General features: G+C 40.9%; 1 protein-coding gene across 12 annotated transcripts in view; it reads left to right on the top strand.

The window, feature by feature from the left end:
- OSBPL2 (oxysterol binding protein like 2) overlaps positions 1-27,002 on the top strand; it is a 50,289-nt gene that overhangs the window by 11,737 nt on the left and 11,550 nt on the right. For 6 of the 12 annotated variants that reach the window (XM_073309145.1, XM_073309136.1, XM_073309139.1 and 3 more), the window contains 9 exons: positions 1,898-1,981; positions 7,658-7,821; positions 14,399-14,546; positions 17,602-17,677; positions 19,615-19,749; positions 21,084-21,181; positions 21,905-22,087; positions 25,637-25,744; positions 26,651-26,740. In XM_073309145.1, coding sequence (XP_073165246.1) covers positions 7,785-7,821; positions 14,399-14,546; positions 17,602-17,677; positions 19,615-19,749; positions 21,084-21,181; positions 21,905-22,087; positions 25,637-25,744; positions 26,651-26,740 — 875 coding nt within the window. In that variant the 5' untranslated portion in view covers positions 1,898-1,981; positions 7,658-7,784. Of the gene's footprint in view, positions 1-1,897; positions 1,982-3,486; positions 3,559-4,301; positions 4,441-7,657; positions 7,822-11,562; positions 11,645-14,398; positions 14,547-17,601; positions 17,678-19,614; positions 19,750-21,083; positions 21,182-21,904; positions 22,088-25,636; positions 25,745-26,650; positions 26,741-27,002 lie in introns of all 12 variants that reach the window. The other 6 variants (XM_073309144.2, XM_073309146.2, XM_073309140.1 and 3 more) reach the window with 6 other exon arrangements.

Genomic DNA, 27,002 nt, shown 5'->3' with positions numbered 1-27,002 from the left:
GAGAGACCACATGACTGTTGCTAGCCTGGTCTTGTAAAAAGTGACACCAGCATCAAATTATTCCCACGCTGATTTGGGAAATATACCGTTGAGATGTTCTGAACAACTAGCCCATCACAATGTAATGAGGATAGGAACAAAGAGGAACTAAACCACAGATCATTTAAAAGTAGTAAGAGTCTAAGCTAAATGCACAAAGGTGCCGAAAGGCCAAAATTCGCTGCTACATATGGGTTATTGGAACATGCAATATTAAATATTGCTATTGAACCTTTCAATTGAAAGGCTCCCAAAGTGTTTTAGAACTACGGTACATACTTATGCTACCTCATTCAGCCACTATTGGGAGTAGACAGCAGAAATAAGCTCAGTCACTGAACACAGTGGGGGAGGGGAAATATTAGCATATGATACTGGTGAAAACCCTATGTTTAAAACCTTTGTTTCTAAAGTGTCTCTAAATTCTTTTGTGAGGTCCTTCCAATCACCAGTTGCCAACCTGCTTAGCTTCAGCTTTTGGCTCTGAATAGTTTTAGTTTTTGCAGCCTTTAGCCTTGCACTAGGTAAAGTCTGCTTCCTGTAATAGAACAGGAAGCACATTCCAGCACTGTATAGGTGTTTGTGATGTCACTAGCTGCTGCATGGGAAGCAGAACCCAGGATTTGGCTTTGGCAGGTAACCGAAGAGGGCAATGCCTTCCAAAAGGATTTGTAACTTCAGTCCAGCCATGGGTAGTTCTAGCTCTTTGGGCTCTGAACTTTTTTCTTTTTTTTTTTTTTTAAAATAACTTTTATCAGGTTAACATTCATCTTTTGCCCTATTCTTGGACCTGCTCCTCATTTGTCCTGATGTAATTCCATTGACCTCAGTAGGGGTTACCTCTCCTTTACATGTTGTATCTGAGTAAGAGGCTACATCACACTGTGCTTTGGCTTCAGCTTGCAGGCTTTGTTCTGAAGGATCACCTTTTGATTTTTGAGAGAGTAACACTGTATCAAACCATTAGTGCCCAAATGGCCTTGTTGTCTTGTCTTATCTGTTTTCTATTTCAAAACTGACCAAACCTCTTCCCTACATATCTGGGCTCCAGTTCACTTACTCGTTATCAAGCTGTATCCAAGAAATTTGTTTTCACCAGTTTAACCCCAACAACACATTTGACTGTTAATTATGGCATCACAAAAATGAGACCGCTGGGAGCTGAGGAGAACAGGGATTTGAATGGCTTCTTGTGTGACCCTGGACAAGTTGCTTAATCTTCTTTTGCTTTGTATAATCAAGATTAAACATAAGGTTAAGACCCTGCAGAACACTGTCAAGAGGGAGCCTGGGCAGGACAATTCAAAATGTCCTAGAGTTCAGTGGATGGGAGAATGCACTGGAGTAGTGAAACCAAAAACTTTCTTGCTACTTTTAAGTTTTAGTTGGACAGCCCTGGGGGCTGAGATCCTATCTACTCAGAACAGGTAGAGCACAGGCTGTGCAAACTTGCATACACTGCTTCCTGTCAAAGTCTTTGCCTTTCTGTTTCCTCTGTGGCATGTAGCTCACCCTTTGTTTCCATTCCATGCTTGATTGTCAGCAAGGATTGTGATCTCACTCTGGTTCTTAGTGGACAGTTGTCTAAATTGCTAATAATTGATCGCAAATAAATCCAATGACCACAACTTCCAGTGATTATACCTCTGAACTGGATGCATACTTTTGACCTGGAGTTAAAAGGTACTAAACCAGTATCTTGAGCCATCCAGTCCTTTCTCACAACATTTTTGTATTTTTCTTTTGCAGCTCTTTTTATTAAAGTCTTTGTTTTTGGTTGCACAGTAGGAGAGCTTGCTGTACTTGAAAGTCCTGTATGAAGTGCAAATGATGATCTCTCTATCTTGTTTTATTCCAGGTAAACAGTAATTTCGTCTTAAGCTTACAACTGAGGGATACTTCAGACTTTCAACATTGTTAATACACAAGACTGCTTTTTAAAGTGAGTCTGCTTTTCATAAAGTGTTACATAAAACTTCAGTCCGTTACTTGAACAATGAGTGAAAACTGGTCCAACCGTTGCTCCTGCTTATGAATGCAACAAGATGGAAAAAACTTTGATGGCTCACGATTTTTTTACACACTGACATTTATGTTGAAATACACATCACTACAACTTCTATATTGGCTCTAAATAATAGAATTCTCCTTCTTGCCCCTTCAACAGAACACAAACTGGGAGTGGGTAAAGGGAAGAGGTGGACGTGCCGTGTTTTTAGTGGGTAGAAGCCCTGTCTTGCACGTGAAAATGAGCACAATTTAGATGCACAACTGCATGCTATTTAGAACTGGCATATTATACTGTGTGTTTGCAATCACAGTTCTCGGTACGCAGATTTTGTTTCTGTGTAACCAGCACATACTTTTAACGTGTTTAGCACAATGACATGTACCACTCTGCTTTCAGTAGGTCATCATAAACAAGGTGTGGACATGACATATAGAATATTTAGTTTGAAATTCAGATTTTTTTTCCTTTCTTTTCTTCTCTTGGCCCCCCTGGTGTGTGCATATATATAATAAACATTGGTTTTAGTGAAACCTGAGTAGGCCACACAGTGTGAAATAACTAATTCAATAAACTTTGTTAACAGTGTTTTTTATAAAATCTTTTTGGCCTTTTGAATATTTCTGTGTTTAATGAATGTAGGTAACTTCTTGAGTTAGGAATGTAATGCAAAACTTTTTTAGATATTGTCAACATGGAAAAGCAGGAGAATAGTCTATGATGGGGTAGGCAACCTATGGCAAGCTGATTCATACTGCCCGGGTCCTGGCCCCCGGTACGGGGGGCTCTACATTTTAATTTAGTTTTAAATGAAGCTTCTTAAACATTTTAAAAAACTTATTTACTTTACATACAACAATAGTTTAGTTCTATATTATAGACTTATAGAAAGTGACCTTCTAAAAACGTTAAAATGTATTACTGGCACGCGAAACCTTAAATTCTGAGTGAATAAATGAAGTCTCGGCACACCACTTCTGAAAGGTTGCCGACCCGTGGTCTATGAGATATATCTTCTGCAAACACTATATATTCAGCTACAGAGAAAGATTATTCAGTGTAAACCACACTAAATAACAGATTGCTAGGTTTACAGCAAAGAAATATATTCTCTCTTAGCACATCCCCTTACCCTCAGAAAAACCAAAGGAACCCTTAGGGTGATTGGTTGGGTATGACTACACAGCAAAGAAAAACCTGCAGTGGGCCCATGCCAGCTGACGGGCTTGCTGGGTTCGGGCTGTGGGGCTGTTTCATTACTGTGTAGACTTCCACTTTTGGGCTGCAGCTCAGGCTCTAGGACCCTGAGGGGTGGGCGGGTCCTAGAGCCTAGGCTTTCTCAACCAGTTGAAGTGAGCTGTAGCTCACAAAAGCTTATGTTCAAATAAATTTGTTAGTCTCTAAGGTGCCACAAGTACTCCTTTTCTTCTTTCAACCAGTTGTAATTCAAGGCAGATGCTTTCAAGTTCAAGTGGCCTACATTGCTGCAGTCTAGGTGCGAAGCAACAAAGGCATGTTTCACAGAGGACAGGTGGTGGGTCATTCACAAGGGCATTCTAGCCAGCTGGAGATGGCAGAAGTTGTTACTTGCAGATATGACTATGTCAACAGTCGGTGTTGAACAGTTCAGAAAAACTCCTGTGTTGCAGGCTGCCTTGATGCAATGTGGTTGTGTGTTTCATTAGTGGACTCAAGGCATGTTTTCAGTTGGGTTGTCTAAGGGTTAGATGACAATGGTAAATACGTTGACACCTGGCTGTGACAGATGTGACAATATCCTACAACATGCTGGACAAACTTTATTGAATTAAGTTAAATCTTGTATTTTTAGGCATTCATTGCATTCAAAATGCAAATCTTAGAAATATGGGCCTGGAAGGGACCTCAAAGTCATCAAGTTAAGCCCTTTGTGTTCTGCCAGGACCAAGGAAATCTAGACCTCCCCTGTTAGGTGTTTGGAGGTTTTTAAAAACACGTTGGCCAGTGACGGGGATTCCTCATCCCTTTCTTCCTTGGAAGCCTATTCCAGATCTTAACTCCCTTATATTAGGAAGTTTTTCCTAATATGGACCCTAAATCTCTCTTGCTGCAGATTAAAACCATAATTTATTGTCCTGCCTTCAGTGGACATGGAGACCAACTAATCACTTCCTTTTTATAACAGTCCTTAATTTCTGTGTAAACTGTTAGCATGTCCCCCCTTGGTGGTCTTGTCTCAAGACTAAACATGCCTAGATTTTTTTTTTAATCTCAGGTTCTGAGCTGAAGCAGTGGTGAACTTGCTTGAACTTGACCACAGGAGAAAACCCTGTGTGGAGTTTGAAGGACTAATCATGAACCAAAGCCCTTGTTGGAGTAGGGGAGTGATCTCTGTTAAGCTTATTAGCATGCATGTAGGTTCTTTTATTGTTTTTAATATATTTTCTTTGTAATGTTTTTATCTTACCACACAGTTCTTCCTTAGAAAGAACTGTGTGGTAATTTGTGACTGTGGCTGTAATAATGTGTACCATCTTTGAGGAGAGAAATGAAGCAAGGCCTGCTTTTAGGCAGACGATCTTTCGCTGAGACTATCACAGTATAGTCGGGGAACTATGTTGCCTAGAAATACCCTGCTCAGAGGGGGGAGAGAGATGCGGGTCTCCACCCAAGAGAGCTGTGGGCTGAGAAGCTGGGAGCCTGGAGTGAGTGCCTTTGCTGGACCATAGAGGGGAAATTCAGGTGCAGTTGCCCTGAACTGTGTGGCACTGTTTGTGCAACTGCTTCCCATCTTGCTTCTGCTGGTAGTGAATTATGGCCAGGGTATTCCTGAAATGGTGGTAGCTCTGCCATGGGCTCAGGAGGGGGAGCATACGATCCTGTTTTCATTAGCTGGGCCAAAAATAGCGGAACTGGTTCTTCATCTTGACCCATGAAGTTACATTAGAAAGTAATCCTGAATGGTATCAGGGACAAATGCCCATATTTGGCTTATGCTAGCCTGCTACTCATTTGTCCCCTCCTCTAGGGCAGAGCACTTATTAATGATTTTTTTTATGTTAATATTTCTAGCTGTCTTGTTCCTCCATGTACCTTCTTGCACCTCTACCACACTGAAAGTGGGAACAGTTGCTGGGGGTGGGGTGTCTTTGTTTGTTTGAAAAGTGTGTGAGGCAGGTGAGCAAGCTGGCAGCTGTGAGCAATTGATAACTAGTGGAGCTGAATCAGGTATAAAGTCTATAACTGCACAGATTCTGAGTAGCGCACATGAAAAAAGGAAGGAAACATTAGCCAACTGAGTTTGTCTACAGCAGTGGTTCCCAAATTTGTTCCGCCGCTTGTGCGGGGAAAGCCCCTGCCACGTCTGCAGGTTTGGCTGATCGCGGCTCCCAGTGGCGGCCAGTAAGTCCCTCGGCCCGCGCCGCTTCCAGCTGCTCCCATTGGCCTGGAGCAGCGAACCGCGGCCACTGGGAGCCGCGATCGGCCGAACCTGTGGACGCGGCAGGTAAACAAACTGGCCCAGCCCGCCAGGGGCTTCCCCTGCACAAGCGGCGGAACAAGTTTGGGAACCACTGGTCTACAGGAATGTAGCAACATATCAAGAGCAGCAGCGGCAAATAATTCTAGACTTAGGGGTGAGGGACTGTAAATAAGAACTGTTGCTATAGGTGTGTTACTCTTAAGGGCTGAGTGGAGGCTCTGAGCGGAGGCTCTGAGCAATGATTATAAACAAGGGGTGGTGCTGAGACCAATACCAAGGCAAATAACTCAGCAAAAAGAAGGGGAATTCTGAGGAAGTTCTCGGAGGGAGAGACTTAAGTTCCTGGTCTTTGAGGGCATGCCTACGCAACCTGCAGCATTGAGCCTCCAAGCCCAGGTCAATAGACTTGCATGGCCGGTCTTGTCTAGGGCTCTAAAAATAGTGCTGTCAATCTTGCCGTTCAGGTTCTGAAGCCTAGGGGTGGGTGTCACAGTCTGTGCTCCAGCCTGAGCCATAACTGAAAAGTGCTGTATACACACCTGTGTTCAGCATGGTAGTGCAAGCCTGCGTCTGTGGACGTGGGCTCGGAGGCTTGCTATCGTGGGCAGCCATTGGCTGTGTAGATGTACTTGACCGATTGTGACTTAGCTGCCTGCCTTGAAGTAATAACTTAAGTGGGCTATAGAATGGTACTAAACGAACTGAAATGTTCCACTGTGGAAGTTCCTCTGTCTGAATGAAGAGCAGGAAGGTTTCATTTGTATCGGGAGTCGCGTGGTTTTTGTTCTGGAGGAAAAATTAAAGGGGTTTGAAATACAGCTGGAGTCACTTCAGCAAGAAGCTAAACTGGATGAGAAAAACAGAGCTATCCCAAGGCATTACAGGTCAAGGCTAGAATGGCAGTGGTTTTCGTTAATCCACGTAGAAGTACCAGAGTTAGTTTCCCCCCAGAAAACTGTTCCTCTTGCAGGTGAAGTGGGATCTTTAGTGACTGTGAATAGTCAGGACTTCTAGTTCTGTCTTACTTGTATTATGTTGTTGTTGTTCAATGCTAATGTAATGTATTAACTTAGTGCATGGTTGATTAATTATTGAATCTTTAAGCCTTCAGTATTATGAAAACTGCATATAGTACTAAGTATCTGATTTTTCTGCTTTGGCTAAATTGAAACTGAGCCAAGTGTAAATGTTTTGGATACATAAATGCCAAGCAACTGAAATAAATCAAATCTAGCCTGTGCATCAAGCTTACCTGGTGGATTTCATGCACCTGAGGCTTGTTTACAGTGCATTTAGCTGCACTGTATGTGAGAAAGCTGCACTATCTCTCTTCCTAATTCACTCTTGCCAAAAACAAAACCACCAGCTGGCTTTATCTTGACTTGCAGCCAGTTGGTGCAAGAGTTGAGTCTGGCAGTGGCTGACACAACTGAGTGACTGCACTGCAAATGACTTTCCAGGTCCCCAGAATAAAAATAGCTACGTGGTGCCATGCTTTTCTGCAGAGGTGACATTCGGGGTTGACAGTTGATAGTCACTTTCCCTCCCTGGCTCCATACAGAGTTGATCCTGGGTAGTAAATGTGCTGGTAATCTGTTTTGCCCTCTAAAAAGGCAAGTTTTCCTCTACCAAACACTTTCTCCATTTGCTGCTACTTGACTGCCCTGGCTTCCATCTGCTGTATGAGAGCTACCTTTGCTGTTAGCCTCATTTTAAATATAAGTAAATTCAAAAATAGTGTTTCACAATTATTTTTTTTAGTATAAAGTCTCCAGTATAGACTGTAATCCCCAAGAGCTTTAAAAATTAAAGCCAGTGGGCAGTATATGGTATAAATATAGAGAAAATGATAGTGTGGATAAATAGTTCTGCCATTCCTTACAGTAGTAGATGATGCTGTGTTACCCATCTTCAGAATTTATTTTTTTATTAAAGAAACCTATTTTGAATTTATATTAATTAACTCTTCGCCCCCCTCCCACCAATAGTGTTAGTAAATGCCAGTGGATATAAACATAAGGATTCAAGTGCCTAGCTTTTCACTTGTCAGGGATGGGGAAACTGGAGGATATGGGTTTTTAAAGGTTTTTTCCCCCAAAATAAGCAACGTGAAAGCACTAATATTCTGTCCCCCCCATCTTCTCAAATAGATCACCTAAAGTGACTTGGTATTTATGAGGGAAGATTCCATTCCACAAAAATGTTTAATCTTTAAATCCAGCAAAATGATGCATTAGAGGAAGCCAAGTTGGCGGTTCAAAGATTTCATACTGAAGGATGAATAGTGAAGAGGAGTTCTTTGATGCCGTTACGGGTGAGTAAAAGCCAAACTGCAAAATAAAATTACAGTTTGTATGTGCTTGTGGTGAGCCAGAATGTAAAATCTGTTAGGAAATCAAGCACCATTATTACAATCTGTGATGAAAACCTTTTGAAGAAAAGGGAATACTTTTATTGCTGGTTTGAGCCTGGGCTAGGAACTCCTTAATGCTGGTTTTCCCTATAGCCTTGAATAAATCGTTTAGCCCCTCTGCCTCAGCTTCATGATCTTTAAAATGGGGATAAACTCACTAGACTGGTGAGGCTTACTGTTTGTAAAGCATTTTGAAAATGAAAACTGTTACATAATTGCTGAGTGTTGTTTTAACTTCAGTCGAGAACTTTCTCCGTGGTGTTTGAAGTGGAAAGTATTTTCTAGTTAGAAATTCATTAATATAAAACAACGCTTCTATGTAAGGAGCCAAAATCTTTGCTGTCCTGTGTTGCCCTCAGAAAAGCAAACATAAACCTCTTGAGACCTGAGTATTGTCACAGTACTTTCCTTTGAACTAATGAGGAACACTGGTTGCTTGTAATAGCCTTACATGGTTTTAAAGGTGAACTGAAATGCTTTTCAAAAATAAATTTATGTTTAAAAAAAACTTTTAAAGATCCCAAGTTATTAACCTCCTACTTCCTGAATGGTTTTTCAAATGTTAGGAATGGGAAATATTAGAAGCTGGCTGACTCAGGTGATTTTCTCCCTCCTTGCTGGAAGTGTGGAGTCATGTATTGGACCTGAGAACCCCTCGAACCCTGTGCTTATCTTATTCTTATGCAAAAAGAAAGATGATGGGAGGGAGGAAAAGGAAAAAGTCTCGGCAAAGGAAGCTCCAGGTCTTAGGATATGTCTACAATACAGCAACACAGCTGTGGTGTAGATGCTGCCTACATCAGTCAAAAGGGTTTTTCCATCTATGTAGTTAATCCATCTCTCTGAGGAATGGTAGCTAAATCAACGGAATAATTTTTCTGTTGACCTAGCCATGTCTGCACCAGGAATTAGGTCGACCCAACTGCATTGTACAGGTCATGAAACTTTTCACAGCCCTGAGTGATATAGCTAGGTCAATCTAATTTTTAAGCGAAGGCCAGGCCTAGGTCCTTTAAAGGGATGAGACCCCATTCCAAATCCAACTACTTTTTTGTGTGGACTTTGAATCATAGTGCTTTCAAAGTTTGCCTCTCTTGATTCAGGGAGCTGGGGCTGCATCACTTTTCCTATTGTGGGTTTTGCTGCTCCCAGACCTCTTCTCCTACTGGCTGCTGTCGTTCCCTCCAGCACACTGTTCTGGTGTAAGTTCCCTGTCCTTAGACTTCTGGCATGGTTTAGATGGGGAGCCACATTCAGTGTTGACTTTCTGTGGTAGGTTTTCCTGCTCCACCTCCTCCACTGTCTTATCTTACCAGTAGAGACTGTCCTCCCCTTGCTGTCCTCTCTCCTATCTAGCCATGTGGTTTGTAGCCTGCTGCCCTCTAAGGGCAACCTTCCAGCTTGCTAGTCTGGGCTACCTGTCCAAACCCTGTAGAGCAGTGGTTCTCAGCCTGCAGGCCATTTGCGGCCCAATCAGCACAGAGCTGTGGCCCAAGTGACATCCTCGGGACCATACAGATTGTATATATATTGGGTGGATGTGGTCCCCATAACACATCAAGATCTACATATGTGACCCACAATGGTAAATAGGTTGAGAACCACTGCTGTAGCGCATTGGAGTGAATCCCAGAACTTCTATTTAGACCCACCTGCTGGTGTGCTGGTGTCTCACCAGTGTTTGGAACAGGCCCTGAGGTCTTTCTGCAGTTGTCTACCTCACCTTGTTGTTTTTGCTCTTCTTTTTGCTGCTCCCAGCCCTGCAGAGTATGCACCTGCCACAGACTTCTCTTGTTGGGCCTCTCTAGGTTCTGGTGGGTCCTGATTCTAGCCAACCTATCTACGTTCTTGGTTGGTCCACGTGTCACTGATTTAGATCTATATTCCAAGGAGTGCATGGTCAGACTCTGGATCTTGATCATTCTGTGGAGTGTCCAGTCTGAGAGGAGTTCAAAATAATCACTTCTGGATTCTGTAGGACCTGAGGCCCCCAAATCTTGAATCAAAGCTGGATGCTCTTAGCAGAACCAGCAGTTTGCTCTTTCCATGGATATGCTCTCTTTCTCTATTGATCTTTCCACTGAAAGGGCAGATGTGACCTTCAAGCGTACAGATGCCCATCTTGTAGACCACTGTGCTGTCTGTGAGGACCAGGATACACTTGAGTTCCTCAATAGCCCAAGTTATGTTGTCTGTCCTCCTTATAGTTCCAAACTCACAGGAAGCAGTGGTTACTGTGATATCCTGCCTGTGCTTGTATCCGACTCTCTCCCCTGTGGACACTTGTTCTGTGCAAGAATGGATGCCAATCTGCTGGGGTGGGGAATCTACTTCTCTGTCTAGGCTTTTTCAGTGTGGAACAGACACTTCACCAAGGACCTGTGTGATAGAACTGCGTGTTGCTCACTTGTCCTTGCATATTTTGAGAATTCCTCTTCGTGGCACCTGTGTCCTGATTCATCCTCACTAAGTGAATGGTTATTGCACATGTGAGCAAGCATCAAGGAACCCAGAGCTTGTTACTTGAGGCACAAATCTTCTATCTTGTGTTTCTGGGTGGCGACTAGTTTCCTTGCATTCAGGGACTACATTAGGGAACTTTTATGCTTACCAGTAGGATGTACGTGGGAAAGTTAGTGCACAACACACTGGTGCGCATTAGAATTTACACTCCTGCTCGTGCAAACTAAAGCAACCCCAGAGATTCTTCAGGAAAATTATGCAGGTCAGGGAACAGGTTACTTTGATCGCTCACTTCTTGCCCAGGTTACTGCACTGCTTGGCTCTGTCAAGCTTGTCTTGGACTCATTAAAGACTTCTGTGCCATCTGGATCTGATGTGGTGAGACTCTGTTTCCTTCATCAGTTCTGCCAGACTTCAGGTGAATGGATCAGATGTGTTGAGTGGAAGAACTGCCACAGAAAGAGGAGAGTTCCTCTGGCTAGTTGCTGCAGTGATTCCATCTTTGCCAAAAAGAATGGTCTTGTTGATGTCCTCTTACCTTTGTTCCAAAGGTTAACCCTGAATACCATGAAATCTCCTTCAGCTGTCATGCAAGTACTAACCTCTCAACCTGGCATGTACCTGAGCAGGTTGCTCTTCCCCTCTTACTATTAATTTTTGTTCAACTTAGGTCATTTCTCTTTGGGGGCGGGAGAGACTGAAGCGTCAGCTGTTCAGTTGCTGGTTAATTCATGATTGTTTGTTTTTACCATCTGGATCTGACTCATCAGCACTTTCTGCTTCTGATTTTGCCTTCAAATTGTCTTGTGAAAGGTAAGCCCTGCCTTCTGTTGAAAGTGGCTCAATATAACTGCAGTCTGTTGTTAAAAACAAAACAAAACAAAAAACAAAACCAAACCAAAACTGGTTTATTTTCAAAGGATGGGGGAGTGGTGACCTCTGACTAAATACAATTACCATAAATTGTATTTATCATGGTTTACCATTCGGGTTCTCTCCCACCAGCCCTCTCCAGGTCTGAAGGCTCTTGATAGGTTACATCATGAATTTGATTTTCTTCCTGTCTAGTGACTAGTACCTGGAGTTTAAGCTTAGGAAGCTGATGACTGATAAAAGGGGAGGTCTTATGTCGTATGTACTCTGACTCATGGAATACTTTGCCTCCTTGCTTCCTGGTAGGTAGAGGTATAACATCGTTTGAATGGGCTGATTTTCCTTTGCAGGATGGGGAAGAAGAAAACTATGAAAAACAGAATTACTGGTAAGTCATTTTTCTTTAAACTCTTGAAATGGATTAATTTATGACCACGTCTAAATGTATGTTGTTTGAATGATTTTGGATCTACACTTTTTTAAAAGCATTTTGGTTCACCTTTAAAACGTACAGTTTGGGAGTTGTGTTAGAGGATTAAGTTGATCCTTTGCCATTGCTGCCTTCACAATCTTATTATTTTCCCCGCCTCCAAAACCCCACACCTGGTTTATACCTCACACCTTTTTACTACAGTGTGACTATCCTGTAACTAATGTTTATCTGGTGAATGCCTCTATATTTTGGAGGCGTTAATTAGTGATGTCCAAAGAAGAAAGAGATTTCCTAGAAGACTGTATTCTTTCAAAAAGTCCCACTCCAGTGTTATCATCACCCTCTCAGTAACATGTTCTGGATTTTTTTTAAAAGCCACTTCTTTTAGCTTTTCTAAGCAGTCCTACAGAGTCGTCTTCTCCCTTTTTAAAATTCAGAATTACATGCAGAGACAAAATTTGGCCAACTAACAATTTTAAAACTTTCTCAGCTGACTTGGCAGTAGATAAGCTTAACAGCTCTGAGAACTGGCTTAGAGTGAGCACGTGGAGTTGTTGCCATATTTAGTGATTACCTATGTGTGCTTCCTATTTTAAAATGTAGATAAAATTCAGTGAAAATAAACTCTGACAGAGCAGATTTGCCTATTTCTGATGTATTTAAGATAAGTTCTACCGGAGTTGGGGTTGAAGGTTTTTTGCCTGTCCTCAAAATTTGAATATATTTGTTTTGGAATTGTATAGTCATTGATGATGACCGGATGAAATTATGTTTTGTTCTGTGTGTAATCACCCTTTCCATCTGAACTAAATACATGTTGACGTATGAGAACAGCATGAGTGACTCATTTACTGAGGTGAAACAGAATGACTGGTATGTAGACACTGGGACACTTTTTCAGTTATTCTGAAATAATTATTCCCTCAAAGAAATTGCAAGGTTCTAGGCACAATCAAAGGGTTATAATTCCACAGTGAGATGCTTGTCTGAGAATCATGCCCTTGTCGACTGACTCAGCCTTTTATGGAACTTTCAGGTTGTTTTTTTTAAAGGCATGTTTAACTCCATTGGAAGTAGCTGGTAAGAATGATAGTATTCCATGAGATTTAACTACACTTTTTTTATTCTAAATGAATGTCCCTTTTACTGTGGATTGGTTAATGATAAGCATGTGTTTGAGACAGGTGTTTCAAAGTAGTGTTTATTTTAATCATCTATGTGTTACGTCTGTTATTGTTCCCAGTTAAGTGTTAAATCCCATTGGGATGTGTTTGTCATTACATAATTGCACACCTGGGAGTTTGGGGTGTAGCAGAAGGGATTAATGAGTGACCTCATCCTCTGTGCCTTATGCTAATTTTAAAATAATATCACACCACTAATACTTCCCTCTTCTTCTGAGATTGCTTAAAATTATCATGCTGGGAATGTAATTTTTTGTTTCAGAATTGTATAGCTTTCTGAAAGGAATTGCACTAATAGAACAAAGGCACTTCCTGGGAGCTAAAAATACAATTTCTGCTTTAATAATATCAAAATAATAGCTCTCCCATAGTTTATTAGTATTAAAACCCTTTAATGTTGGACTAAACTCAGATCAAGTTAAAAGCTGAATTACTCTCATCAGAACCTGATTCTTACTCCAAAAACCTGATCTAAAGTTAATGAGACTTTTTCATGCAAGCAGAGTGAAACTTGCCAATGTCATATTAGTTCCCTTGTTGTTGTTGTTGTTTTTTAAATTTTGTGGGTGGAATTGTGTTAGGAGATGATTACCTAAAAGAGACAAATGTGGGAGGGGAACATGAGAGAGGCTAGGAATGAATAGCTATTCGGCATAGGGGAGAGTGGGCCAAGGGCCTGCAGAAAGCACTCTGGCATCAGTGCGCTGCTTCTGCAGCTGCTCCTGCCAAATTCTGTCTCTGGCTGACTCCTCCATGCAGGTATTATATCCTAGACAGCATGGCAGGTGAAAGGAGACAGGGTGATGCATGGGTTCTAGTTTTCATGATTTGTTTTCATCCCCAGTGAGCTCCTGTTCTGGTGGCCCTAACTGGTGAAGGGCACTTGATCAGTTAAGTGTGCTTTTCTAGTCACTGAAAAAGACAGATGCTTTAATCTTGAAAGCATTTGGCTCGTGTGAGAGGTTCTGTTAATACTGATCCCCTAAATATTGGTTAGTGAGTTGAAGGAAGTAAAAGTCTTGATAAGTGAAGCATTTCTGCTGGCAAACTTCCTGTCGAACAGGCTGTCATACAAATTCAGGAGTTCCATTTTGGGTGTTTTTATCTGACTTATGTTTGTAGAGTGTGGATCAATGGATCATGTAGTTGAACAAAATTATTATAATTGCATTTAAATTTCAGCTCTGAAGTAGGGAAGACGGTAGACTTAATCAGATTAGACGCTATTGAGCAATTCACAGTATTACAAATTAATGTCACATGTTTGGTAGGATGAAAAAATTGGTTGAAGGGGCGCTATACTAAAGTCACACTTGGCTCTATGTGCTCTTGGAAACTAGGTCATATAACCAAGGTTCTGGACTCAGTGATATTTCATAGTAAACTGCATTGTGTATGTCTCCATTTTTAAGGTAAGTGTATATACTGCTAGGATATTACTAACAGGTGTGCAGTGTAAGCAGGTACTGTATGTAGAGTCATAAAGTTCTTGAGAAAGTTACTGACTTGTACTTGTTGTATACAGGCTTCGATTCCGACAATTCTTCAGGAGACTTTTCAGAAACCAATCATAAAGTTGCAGAAATGCTTGATCTGGATCCACCCCAAAGCAATAGGTCTGGAAGACATAATGGAGAGAGGCAGCTCCAAGAGAATGGAATTAAGAAACACAGGTAGGCATGTCTGCGTGCATGCTAACCAGTAAAGGAAACCTATCCAGTAGATGCAGTCACAATTTCAGGGTAACTGTACCTGTATTTTCCCCTTATGTGGTTGCTTTAGGGCACCCACTTAAAGGTTCCTGGCTCCCAGCTGTCACCTCGCTTGTGCGGAGACCTGCATCTCACTCCCTTCTCACTGGGGATTTTAAGGCTGTCCAGCTCCCTGCCTTACACTGTGATATCCCCAGTAAGCCAGACTGCCTAAACAGGCCTATGCCTGCGTGTTTCTTTCTCTGTGAAGGCTATGACCAGTGTTTTGCCTGCACTTACAAGTTACCACTCAGCTCCTTCTAAGCAAGCACTTCTATTTTTAAGCATTACAGAGAAAACCTAAAAAAACAAAAATTCCTACAAGCATGCTAAAAAACTTACCAGAGGTCACCCCCAAGTCCAACATAGGGCCTGATAGGTTAGTTCTTCAAAACCCACAGCTGGGTTTTCCCATTGTTACAAGTTCATATCCGTCTTAGATCCAGAACAAGAACTCAGATTGGATAGGTCAGCTGCTGCTTTATACAGCTCCAGTCTTTGATCTTGGCCTTCTGTAATAGGTAATCAGCAGACAATGGCTCTTTCCTTAGTATATAGTTTCAAAAAGCTGGCTTTTTGCATCACCAGAGTTAGGGACTTTGCATTAACTTCTCCCTAGGGATTCCCCAAGAAATCCACTTAACCCTTATTGTTCCAAAAGTCCATACTTGTCTGGCACATCTTCAGTATAGACTTTTCAACTCCCAGGTCTCACATCTGTCACATCTCCCACCTAGAGAAGTTACATACAATCCAAGCCCACAGTAATATATAAATTTAATACAGTAAGGTTTTTCAAGGATATTGTAGGACTTTGCCATACAGTATCTCTGACAGATGCTAATCACAGTGTCTGCTGTTGTTGAGAACTCTCCCAGAGAACCTGTCACCTGCACCCCTGCCAACTCTTGGCATCTTTGGTTTTCTCCCCTTGCGTGCATCTGACCTCCAGCCCTTTGCAACACACTTCAGTGGAAGAGGACACCTCTGGCCATGCTTGTTGCTCAAGACTGAGTGGAATGTTAGGCACTAAGGGCTTGTCTATACTACCCGCGGGATTGGTGGGCAGCGATTGATCCAGTGGGGGTCGATGTATCGGGTCTAGTGTAGGCAGGGTAAATCGACCCCCGAGCACTCTCCCTTCGACTCCTGTACTCCACCGGACTGAGAGGCGCAGGTGGAGTCGATGAGAGAGCATCAGCAGTCGACTCAACGCAATGAAGATGCCGTGGTGAGTAGATCTAAGTATGCCGACTTCAGCTACGTTATTCACGTAGCTAAAGTTGTGTAACTTAGATCGATTTCTCAGTGTAGACCAGGCCTTAGTTATCAGAACCTCTGTGTAGAAGTGCTGATAGGTATCTTTGGGATGGTCTGTGTGAAATTATCCATAAGTCAGTCTTTAAATTTAATAAAACAAAATAAACTGTTTGTATAACATACCTCATCTGAATACCTTGCAAAGCCCAATAAGGTAGGGGTGCCCCTTAGCTGAGTTACAGAGAAAAGAAAGTCTTGCAATTCTTGAAACCAGTCCCATCTCTGACCATTTCCTGGTCCCCCCCTTCCTTTTTTGTCCAGAGAGAGATCTCCCTTTTCTCTCATGGCTCTGGAAACAAGTTTGCTCTCCTGTGTTCAAATTGATTATCCTGGACCACTTCCCATTCCTATTTGCCCCAAGTAGCCTTCTGAAAATAAATAGACACAATAGGTATTGGCAAACATTTGCATTCCCCATCCTGCAGGAGGTGGTTAAGGAAGGAGAAGGAAGTCCTTTGATCATGTTAAATAGCTGCCTTTCGAAAGCTTAACTTCTTGGCTCAAGTGCAGCATTTCACAGAGCACCTTGCCTGAATGTAACCAGCTGGTACAATAGCCTTTCCATTAGGCAGACTGGATCCTCAGTGTGCGTCCCTCTTACTCATCATCCCGTAAAAGAAAATAAAAATTGACAGACTCCAGAGCTTTTTCAGAGTACACTTCAGCCCATATAATACTGGCTTTGATTGTCCCCTTCCCAAGGTCCATGTTTGAGCCATGTATGCTTCTTTCTGGAAGTCAGGTCAGATATGCCTGCAGCATCATTCCATCCTCACCCCACCCCCCTCCCCCCGGTCGCTCCCCACTTCAGGATCTGTTCTGGGCAAGGGGGTGGCAGCTGTGTGGGCTAGGGAGGATGTATGTTACCTTTTAGCTGGCCCAGTCAGGAATACCTAGAAAATATGCTACAGTCCTAGATCGTAGTGCTTTCGCAGATTCTCTCCTGATGTGGAGGTTGCTGTGATCTTGAGGTGTCTCTGATAGTGGAGTTGTGTTGCCAGGGTTTGGGGAGGTGAGTCCGGAACTTAACCATTGCGGAGTTGTGGGGCATCCTGTTGATCTCTGGGGATTATATGCGGGGGCTGCAGGACAATATGAAGGATCTGGGGATCTTCATGGAGACTCTCTGAGATATCCTGCAGGTCTTTTCTATGGAAGGGGGTGGGGATGACCTGGCCAGTGAAAGATGGAATCTAATTTATTATTTTAATCAGGGCATAGCTTCCTGGTATTTGTATCATGTTCATTGACCTGGTAACTGAACGCATTATCATTGGGTCTCATCCCTTCCCTTTCTCTTCTGCCTGGATCATCCTGATTTAAGGGGAGGAACTTTAAGGGAACACAGTCTGTCCTTTGTGTTTGAAAGGAGGATTCTGTTTGCATGTGTATACATGCTACAAATTCAATATACTAGCTAAGGAGGTTATTTAGTCCACTGAATAGTTCAATGTGCTGCAAGGCAGGATACCTGATTTCTACTCCCAGCTCAGTCACTTTGTGACCTTTGGTAAGTCACTACACCTTGCTGCCTCCCTTGCATCTTCTGCAAGATGAGGCTTACCTTCCTTTGTAAGATGCTTTGAGATCTGTAGATGAAAAATTTGCTATGTACAGGGTCTTTGTTAATTATTCTAATGGCCTTTTCCCCCTACAGAACATCGTTACCTGCACCAATGTTTTCTAGGAGTGATTTCAGTGTGTGGAGTATATTAAAAAAATGCATTGGACTGGTAAGTCACTCTCTGCAGTCAGAGGAGACCCAGCTTTGATTCCCCAGCGTTCTTAGCAAAATGTTTATCTTAAAGGGAGGAAGATTAAGTTTGGAAGTACAAAAATGCAAAACCAAAGGCACCCAGACAATGGAGTATTCTGCTGGTGCTGAAGAACTTGAAAGTGATGGTAGACAAAAGTGAAATTGACTAGTTTTATTGCTCAAGCTGAGAAATGCCAAAAGTAAGCGGCATAAATTACAAATTTATAATTCTCTGTAAAGTAAGATGGTGTTAACAACTTATTTCAGAACTCTTTTTAACTTCTAACTTTTAATCTTAGGGTCCTTTAGTAAACTGAGGATTGATGAACACAGTTTCTGAATAATATAGTATTTGACATTTTGTCAGAGCTATTCATACTGGCTTGAATAGATTGATTAAAGAATTATTTTCATTATCTGACCCAGTAGTTGCGTATGTCGAACTGATAATTTCTTACCATTTTACAAGTAATGCCCTAAAAGACTTCTTCAAACTTACATTCTTCAAACGTGGGTTGAAGAATATAAAATTACGTAGTTGTGAAAATATAATTTGGGGCTTTATTTTGGCTTTCACATAGCTTAAAGGGATGTGATACACCAGGAAATTTCACTTTCAACTGAATGATGGAATAAGGGAATTTGTAATCTATCCTATGCCCTGTTTCTCTATTGAGAGAGTTCATGGTGTAAACTCAGGCTAGTGGGCATGATCTGAATTAGGTCACTTGATTATTCATGACACCAAGAATTAAAGAACTCTCATTAGCAGTAGATACCAACGTGAAGGACACTTGGTCTCCAATCTTAATGGTCAGTCACTAACATTTTCTTTAATCCTTTCAAAAATTTGCAGTCACCTATTGCAGTGCTTGCATCTTAATGGGAGGAGAGAATCCCTGTCTTATCGATATACCTTTTTTTCAAAAATGGCCTGTGTTTGTTTGGCTAGAAAGAAGCTTTGGACAGCAAAAGAGTCTGAGGCTTGATACATCAGCTTGTTTGAAGCTCAAGCAATGGTTCTCTTCATATCAGCAGTAGAGCAGGGTGAAACTTATTTGGCGAATACTAAATGATCTGAAAAATGCATTTTTCAGGGTATCAAAACTATTTGCGAATTCAGCTCAAATTTAGTGAATCGTTTCGGCCAAAAAAAAAAAAACCACCCTGAAAATTTTGCAAAAATGTTAGAATCGTCTGTTTCAACATTTTGACTGAACATTTTCTAAACCATTTTTTTTTCATTTTAGTTTCATTGAGGAAAAAACAGGAAAAAAATTTTTTTTTGGTTTGAAATGAGCGGAACCAAAAAAATTTGGCCACTGAAGAGAAAAATCAATGGTTTGCTCAGCTCTAACTAGGTGGTAGAATAAGAAACACTGTTTAGCTTTGTTTGTAGGGCATGGATACAAATAGGGTCACTTAAAATCTGTGAAAACATCTTAAATCCTGTTCCCGTCACAAACTTGAAGGTGTTTCAAAGTACAGTAAAGAATGTGTTGGTGGTTACAGCAATAATACTGTTTAGATGATCAGTGATGATTTTTCAAGGGATCCAGTTCATTATACTGTGAATGACTGGCTAATGCGTCATCTGTGGGAAGGAAAGTTTAATCTATTCTGCACCATCACAAGCCACTGAGTTGCAGTTACCATCTTTTCTTGGCTGCAGTGCTAGATAAGATTCCATTTGGAGCCCTTTATCAACACTCCTTTTTAGGCCTTTGCTCTGCTTCTAATCCCTTCCAGCCATGGTAGTTAGTGACCAGAACCAGGGGTCTGAGCTGGCCCTATTGTGTGTCAGTGAAGACTACTATTGCCAACCCACCCGAGAGATCATCTTGGAAACTTGTTCTGGCCTGTTGGTAACCTAGAAGTGTGTCAAAGGGAATGACTTCTCCTTTTATCATCTAGGAGCTGTCTAAAATTACAATGCCTATTGTCTTCAATGAGCCACTGAGCTTCCTCCAGCGGATAACCGAATACATGGAACACATATACCTCATTCATAAAGCTAGCAGTCATGCGAACCCCCTGGAAAGAATGCAGGCAAGTGATGCTTTCCATCTCCGCTTTGGCTTTAGAAAGGATTCCTCGTGTCCTCAAACTCTCTCTTTAAGATGACATCCCATCTGATGAGAGATGGGTATGGCACTCTGTGGACTGGTTATAGGAAACACAAGAATTGCCATACAGGATCAGACTTGTGGTCCATCTAGTCCAGTCTCTTGTCTCTGACAGTGGCCAGTACCACATGCGATGAAGGAGGATGAAAACATCCCAGCAGTAGGTATATACATCACCTTGAGATGGTTGAAGGGGTCACTGCAGTGGGAGGAAGAGGAGGAGAGTACAGTCAGGAGCTGAACAATTCCAGGCCCATCATCTTTTTAATCACTGTTTTTAAAATTGCACAAACCCATTATTTTTAGTGAAGATCAGATTATGGCTTTGAACTGCCTCAAACAAATCCATTTGCTAACTGGCATTTTGAGAGTTTTTAAGAATGGTCTGGTAGAGCCAGACTTTATTTCCAATTCTTCCCTCCCACCCCAAACCCTACGTACCTTGGAGAGAGCAGAGTAAGTATCTGGTTAGTCACATGCTCAAAGACTTGTTGATGGTGGGCCTAAACTAGTGTACATCCGGGTTTAAGTGTTCCTCTGGAACTCTATTTCTACTTAAAAGAAATATAGAGAACAAGAAGCACATGGTAAACTGTGTATGACAAATACATGCAGTTTAGGCTCAATCTGTGTGATGCTACCGTTGTCCTTTATTCCTGGCAGCAGGATGTATGAAATATAACAAAATAAAAACTCTGCTGCTTTGCAAGGGACACTGGTGAAAGTGACCTCTCCGTAGTGACACTGGAAATGATACCTGACTGCTGTTATGTTAAACTAGATTCCACTGCACAGTCACTGGGCAAAAGAAGGGGAAGATGGGCAGAAAAGAACACGCAGGTCTAAGAAAGACCGGGACTGAAGAGGAACAGAGAGTAGTCAGTGTGATCTGGCAAAGTTTGCCAGAGAAAATGATTGCTTTTTGGAAGTGAAATATTCTTCATCTCACACACATATATGTATTACTTATCATGGATCATTATTCCTAGTTTGGGTCTGTCAGGATCTGTGAATGTGTTAACCTTAAACACACAGCAACTTCTCTGGCTGATTAAAAAATGTCACACTCTCCAGAGTGTTGGTGTGTTTGGGTGCATGTGGAGAAAGGGGGGAATCTCAGGGGTACAAGAAGTTGGTAGAGTTCCTGCACATAGAGGGTTTTTAAAAATTGCTATAGCACATGCAAATGTATTGTAAGATACTGCTGTTTCAGTGGAGCTCTCTCTGAAGACTGCATCCTGCTGTGTTTGTTTACAGGCTGTAGCTGCTTTTGCAGTTTCTGCAGTAGCTTCTCAGTGGGAGAGAACTGGCAAACCATTTAACCCTCTACTAGGAGAAACCTATGAATTAATCAGGTGACACTGAATTCTTTTAAATGTCGTTGAAGAGGAGGGTGGTTGATGGTCAGTGAATTAAACTGACTTCATGGCAAACTGGAAAATAGTTTATTCCCCAAGATAAAATCGGTTCACTCTGATCAGTTATATATCTAAACGCTATAGCCACAATTAGCTGAAAACCCCAGTGATCAATATGAAATCTGAGAAGATACTGATTTTAGAAGAACTTTATTTCTACCTGTTGACTCATATTTTCTGCATTGTACAAGGGCAGCGAAGTGTATATTATATTCTTCCGAAGAGCCACTTCTGACTAGAGACTCATAATTACTGTAGCGAGTACCTTATTGATGACCTAGTGTCAGAGTAGATTGAGACCCTTTCATCTGGTCACTTGTCCTGTAAATCATATTTGAACCCAGTTTCCCAGAGGTGGACTACTATTGCCCAGCAAGCTTTGGAATTGCCAGGAGTTGCCCAGTTGAAATTACTTCATATGCATTCCCGGATTGATAGTGTTCAGTTTGTGATGCAGTATTTATGGTGGGGGATGTGTATAAGCATTTATTGATCGCCATACATTAACTATGGAGACCATGGGATCTGAGTTCAGGTTTGGTCTAAAAATCCTCAAACATGTTTTTAAAAATGTGTGATCTGACTTTTATTGCAATTTTAATAAAAGTCCCTTTTTGATAAAGGTTGACTACCTGACTTTTTTTTTCCCCCCCCCTCTAGGGAGGATTTAGGCTTTAGGTTTATATCTGAACAGGTCAGTCACCACCCACCTGTTAGTGCATTTTATTCTGAAGGCCTCAATAAGGACTTTGTTTTTCATGGATCAATCTACCCCAAATTAAAGTTCTGGGGGAAGAGTATAGAAGCAGAGCCCCGTGGAACAATTACTTTGGAGCTTCTAAAGTAAGTATAACCAAAAAACTTTTTTCTCTATTGGACATATATCCCTTAACTATATTAAAAAAAATGGTAAAGGACCATTATATATATATATATATATATATATCTGGGCCATGACTACCTTGAAGAATCATTCAACTAATAATGAAACTTTTCTTGGAGTGGGTGGAAGGAAGAGATACTCGGGATTTAAGCATGGACTATTGCTCATCGGTTAATTCCAGGGTTTTGTTGGAAGGATGCCATGGTCTTGCAGCTGTAACAATTTGGCCTGATTTTTACTGCAAAGGCAACTGGCATTTCTTGAAACCAAATGCTATTTAAAATTACTTGTTCTTTACATTTTGTTAGGTGCCTTTAATAAATAAATTTTTAAAAAAAGAGAACTAAAAATACTTTGGCTGAGATAATCGGTGCCACATTAATTTCATTGGGAATTTTGCCTCTAAATCCCACAGATAGTTTTGATAATGTTAACCATGTGTATGTGTAAACTATATATAACTTCTTCAGGACAGGTACTGTATGCCATGGTAAACCCCAGGAATTCAGATAAATTTCTACCTGCAGTTAGACATGACTCACCTACTTGTGTACAGAGGCCTCTTCGTTGAAACCAAATCTCTATTTCCAGGTTATTCGCAGGCTCATGTCTGACTGAGAGCATATTTTACAAAGAAAGTGATTTCATAAATTGTTTTGTAGCATGGCCGAGCTATAATCAAATTAAAAAGCCTCCCTAGACTTTTCTGTAAGGAATTAATGAGTGCACTCAGGATGATAATGAAGTAAGTCATTCTGGAATTGAGCACTTTGAGGTGGTTTCATAAGAGCTCTTAAACAGATGTAGATTTAGAGAAGTGGTTCTGAAATCTCCTGCTTTTGTGAAACCTTTAAATAGACATTTGGTTTCAATAAGGTGGTGACTTGTAACCTTGTAACTTGGTGACTGGTAACCTTATAACGGGTTAACTTCTATTGGAGATACTTATACTAGTAACTTGATGCTCTTAGTTGAATTTCTGATATACACCATGATATCTGATCTTTCTGGGGAATATAAAACATGAGCTGCTTGGTATCTGAACTGTGTTGTGATGAAAACAGAGTAATTGGGCAGCTTGCCTCTATGCCCCAATTCCTTGGTATGTAGATAAATTATTTTAATACATTTTTAAATATAGACTACAAACATTCAACCAAAATAAAAGTTAGTAATGGAAAAATTGCCTTTAATGAAACACTTTTGACTGATCAAGCCACAAGAGATTATTCAGAAAAGAGCAAGTTGAGGTTTTGTGCTATTCACTTCAAGGTGTGTTAGGGTTCTGAACTGTTCAGTGCTGTAGTTTTCTTGTGAACACACTAGGCTCTCTATTGATCTAACTAGACCTGTAAGTATACTAGCAGTATTGGACAAGAATTGATTAGAAACAAATGTGTTTAATAAGCTAGGTTGTAAGTAAATACACGTGCTGCTTTTGTGTTTGTCATGACTGCACTTTCAAAACATCCGTAGTTAGATTACTAGCCACCTTTCACCAACCGAAATATTAAATTACATTTCAAGTGGTAAACTAGGACAGGCGGGTGCTGCTTCAACTTGTTATATTTGTGGGCCTTACAAATGTTGCCATCCCCAAAACCGCAGGATGAATAGAAATATTAAAGTGCTCTAATTTCTTACGCCACATGAGCCTTGTATGAAAATGCAACTATTGTTCTAAAGTTCAGTGTGAGACAGTTTGTCACTAAAGGATTCAAACTTTAAGGCTGTGTCTATGCAGTACTGGAAAATGACAGACCAGTCAGATACATTAAGCAAAGTTTTGTTCAGTCACTTCTTGATATAAGGTGAAGGTTAGAAAGTGGCTGGTGCTTTAATTGTTTGTTCTTCCTGCCATTATATCAAAATATTTATTTTTTCTTGTGTTCTCTGTGTAATCAGAATTGAGAGAGAAAAGTTTGATTTACAGTATTACTAAAATGTCTTAGTTGCTTAGTGTGCTAAATCCAGACAGTATTTGCTTCATCAGCGTTGAAAGAGGGATAAAAGATGACTTCATGGCAGAAATATGACTTGGCCAAACCAGTGAAATTAGGAATCCTGTTTGTTGACAGATTAACAGTTTGACCATTTTTAGAAACATTTTTTTTGAGGACTCCACTCAACAAACAGGTTTCAGAGTAACAGCCGTGTTAGTCTGTATTCGCAAAAAGAAAAGGAGTACTTGTGGCACCTTAGAGACTAACCAATTTATTTGAGCATAAGCTTTCGTGAGCTACAGCTCACTTCATCGGATGCATACTGTCGACAAACACTGTCTCTGTAAAGTTGGTGCTACAGAGCATGTTAGTGCTAGGATTTTTTTCTTCAGAGTAACTTGTAGTAAAAAAAAAATAGGCATGAAGTGGAAAGATGGAATTAAGGATTAAATTAGATTGTGAACATATTTTTAAAAGACTGAAAAGAGCGTCATGGATTCAGTGACAAAAACCTTTTTTTCAGATAAAGAGCTGGCATTCTATTCAAGTATAAACCTTACACAAGAAGGTTATTTTTCTGGTGTCAGTAATTGCTTGTAGAATCAGGGAGGTACGAACTCTAGTGACTAATGACAAAACTCCTGCTGACTTCTGTGAAAGCAGTGCCGGTCTCAAGGGTCCCTACATGTTGTGAAGACTTTATTTATTTATTTATTTATTTTTTAGGGGGAAGATTACAATTTTTTTTTTCAGTTCATTCCCCCAGAACTCACTTAAGATTAAGGGCCTGATTTGCCCCCCAGTACTCTGCACCACAGATCCCATTGACTTCCACATCTCTGAAACAAGGTCCAAAAGCATTTACTATCAGATGCTTGTGTGAAAACCTATCTGAGTGGGTTGGTCTGCCTAGTTCCTAGTGGAGAGGCATCCATGTCTCTATCAAAACTGGTCGTGACCAGCATCCTTGATGGCAGCCTCAGCAGAGATGTTCATATGAAATAGTCATGAAGAGTGAACTACTTTCTTTTCTTTCAAAGTGGTCTCTTTGGGTCATGGTTGTGGCCTGTGGTGGGACTACTTGGGGAAGGTTACAGTGCAGTTTCCTGTGGCTGAACAGAAGACTTCATTCTCTAGGGCTGTCAGTCAAAATCCTCTTGTGAGCATCAGATTCTCTCACAACTTTAAAAGGACAGATTAAAATAGTTAAAATGTCTTGATTGCTACTGATGTCCTGCTCCAGAGCTCAAGTTATCAAAGGGCACACATTTGTAGATGATTCCATAAGCAATTTCCTTTTTCTTTTTTTTTAAATCACTATTAATGTCTAGTGAGATTCAGATAGAACACACTGCCTTGATTATAAAGAAAATCCATAAGTGGTTTTTTGTTTGTTTGTTTTTGTTTTAAGTAAAGTAGATACTGTTCAGGGGGGTACTACGTGTTCCACCCCACTACAAGATTCAGGGCAATTAGAGTTTAATGCTGTTTCACCTTCTGTCTTTAGTTCAAGAAGTGGATTTAGTTTCCTGGCATCTGACTTCACTTTTCTGGCTTCTTTCACAGACACAATGAAGCTTACACGTGGACAAACCCAACCTGTTGTGTACATAACATAATTATAGGTAAACTGTGGATAGAACAGTATGGAACAATAGAAATTGTAAATCACAGGTAATATTGCTAATTATGGAGCTACGAGCATTGGCCGTTATAGAGACTGATAAATGGTAATCACAGATCCAAAAGCTTTCCCCTTTGTAATGGATCTTGTAGGTCCAAAATGTTATTTCCTGTTGATCTGCTGAAAACTCTGTTTAAATTATTTCTTCTTCTGAACTGGTTAAATAGTTTTTTGTGTTTGAAACAAATATCAAAACAGTGTTAACAGTACATATGATTATGTAGAAGACTGGATGGGATACAGAATCTTTCAACTCCAGGTCACCCGTTCAAACCTCGCCCAGTCGATAGTGAATTGCCATTTAATGGCTCTGCAGTGAATTATGTGTAATGTGCAACACAGCATAAATCACCATCACACTAGTCAATAATGGGCACGCTTATTTCAGTTTTCTGAATTTAGTCCAGGAATCCTGGCTTGACGTCTGGCTGTAACGTAGCTTGGCAGAAGCACTTGAGTGCACGTTTACAGTGTGAGCTACCTTTAGCAGCTTTGTCAACTTCATGTGATTAGCTCACCATAAAGGTATTGATAGTGATATAATAAGAAATACCCTGGGTAGGGGACAGTCCTATATTCCTTTTCCTTTTAACTCCCAATGACTCCAGTGAGTTTTATATGCACACTTTATGCAGAAATCACCCATTCAAGTCTTCATTTGGTTTTAACAAGCTCTTGGTGTTACCGTTTATGCCTGTCTTAGAATAAAAAAGAGCAACAAGGACTTCCAATAATCCAGTGGCTTTTACTACCCGATTTCTAATATTAAACACAGGTCTAAGTGATTTCATTAAATAGTGTTAGTTTCGTTTTAGCAAAGTAAATACATTAGTGAACACTGCACTTCAGACATTTAGGTGCTGGCTTTCTAAATGGTACGCTTGTTCCCTTTGCAGTACTGGAGATAAATGTATCCTTAATTTTAAACCATGTGGACTGTTTGGGAAAGAGCTTCACAGAGTAGAGGGTCACGTTCAGGACAAAAAGTAAGTGGAAAGTCTGTCTGTCTGTCTTATACTATATGGGCACCTAGTACTTTCTGTATAGTGCTAGCTTGTTGGACTGACACATGCTCAACGTGACTGCTAAATTTTTACATTCCTACAGAGTCCTCCCATTCTCATTCATTTCTATTTTCTGGGTCAGTATTACACTTACAGGTTTTAGAGTGAGCATTTCATTCGCTATTAGCAAAGCTTTAGTGCCATTTGCACCTTGGACTTAAGTGCAGCAATCTGGATTTAAAGG

Source organism: Lepidochelys kempii, chromosome 13, assembly GCF_965140285.1.
Source record: "Lepidochelys kempii isolate rLepKem1 chromosome 13, rLepKem1.hap1, whole genome shotgun sequence".
In the NCBI taxonomy this organism is placed as follows: domain Eukaryota; kingdom Metazoa; phylum Chordata; order Testudines; family Cheloniidae; genus Lepidochelys; species Lepidochelys kempii.
This window is presented reverse-complemented; position numbering and strand designations above follow the sequence as displayed.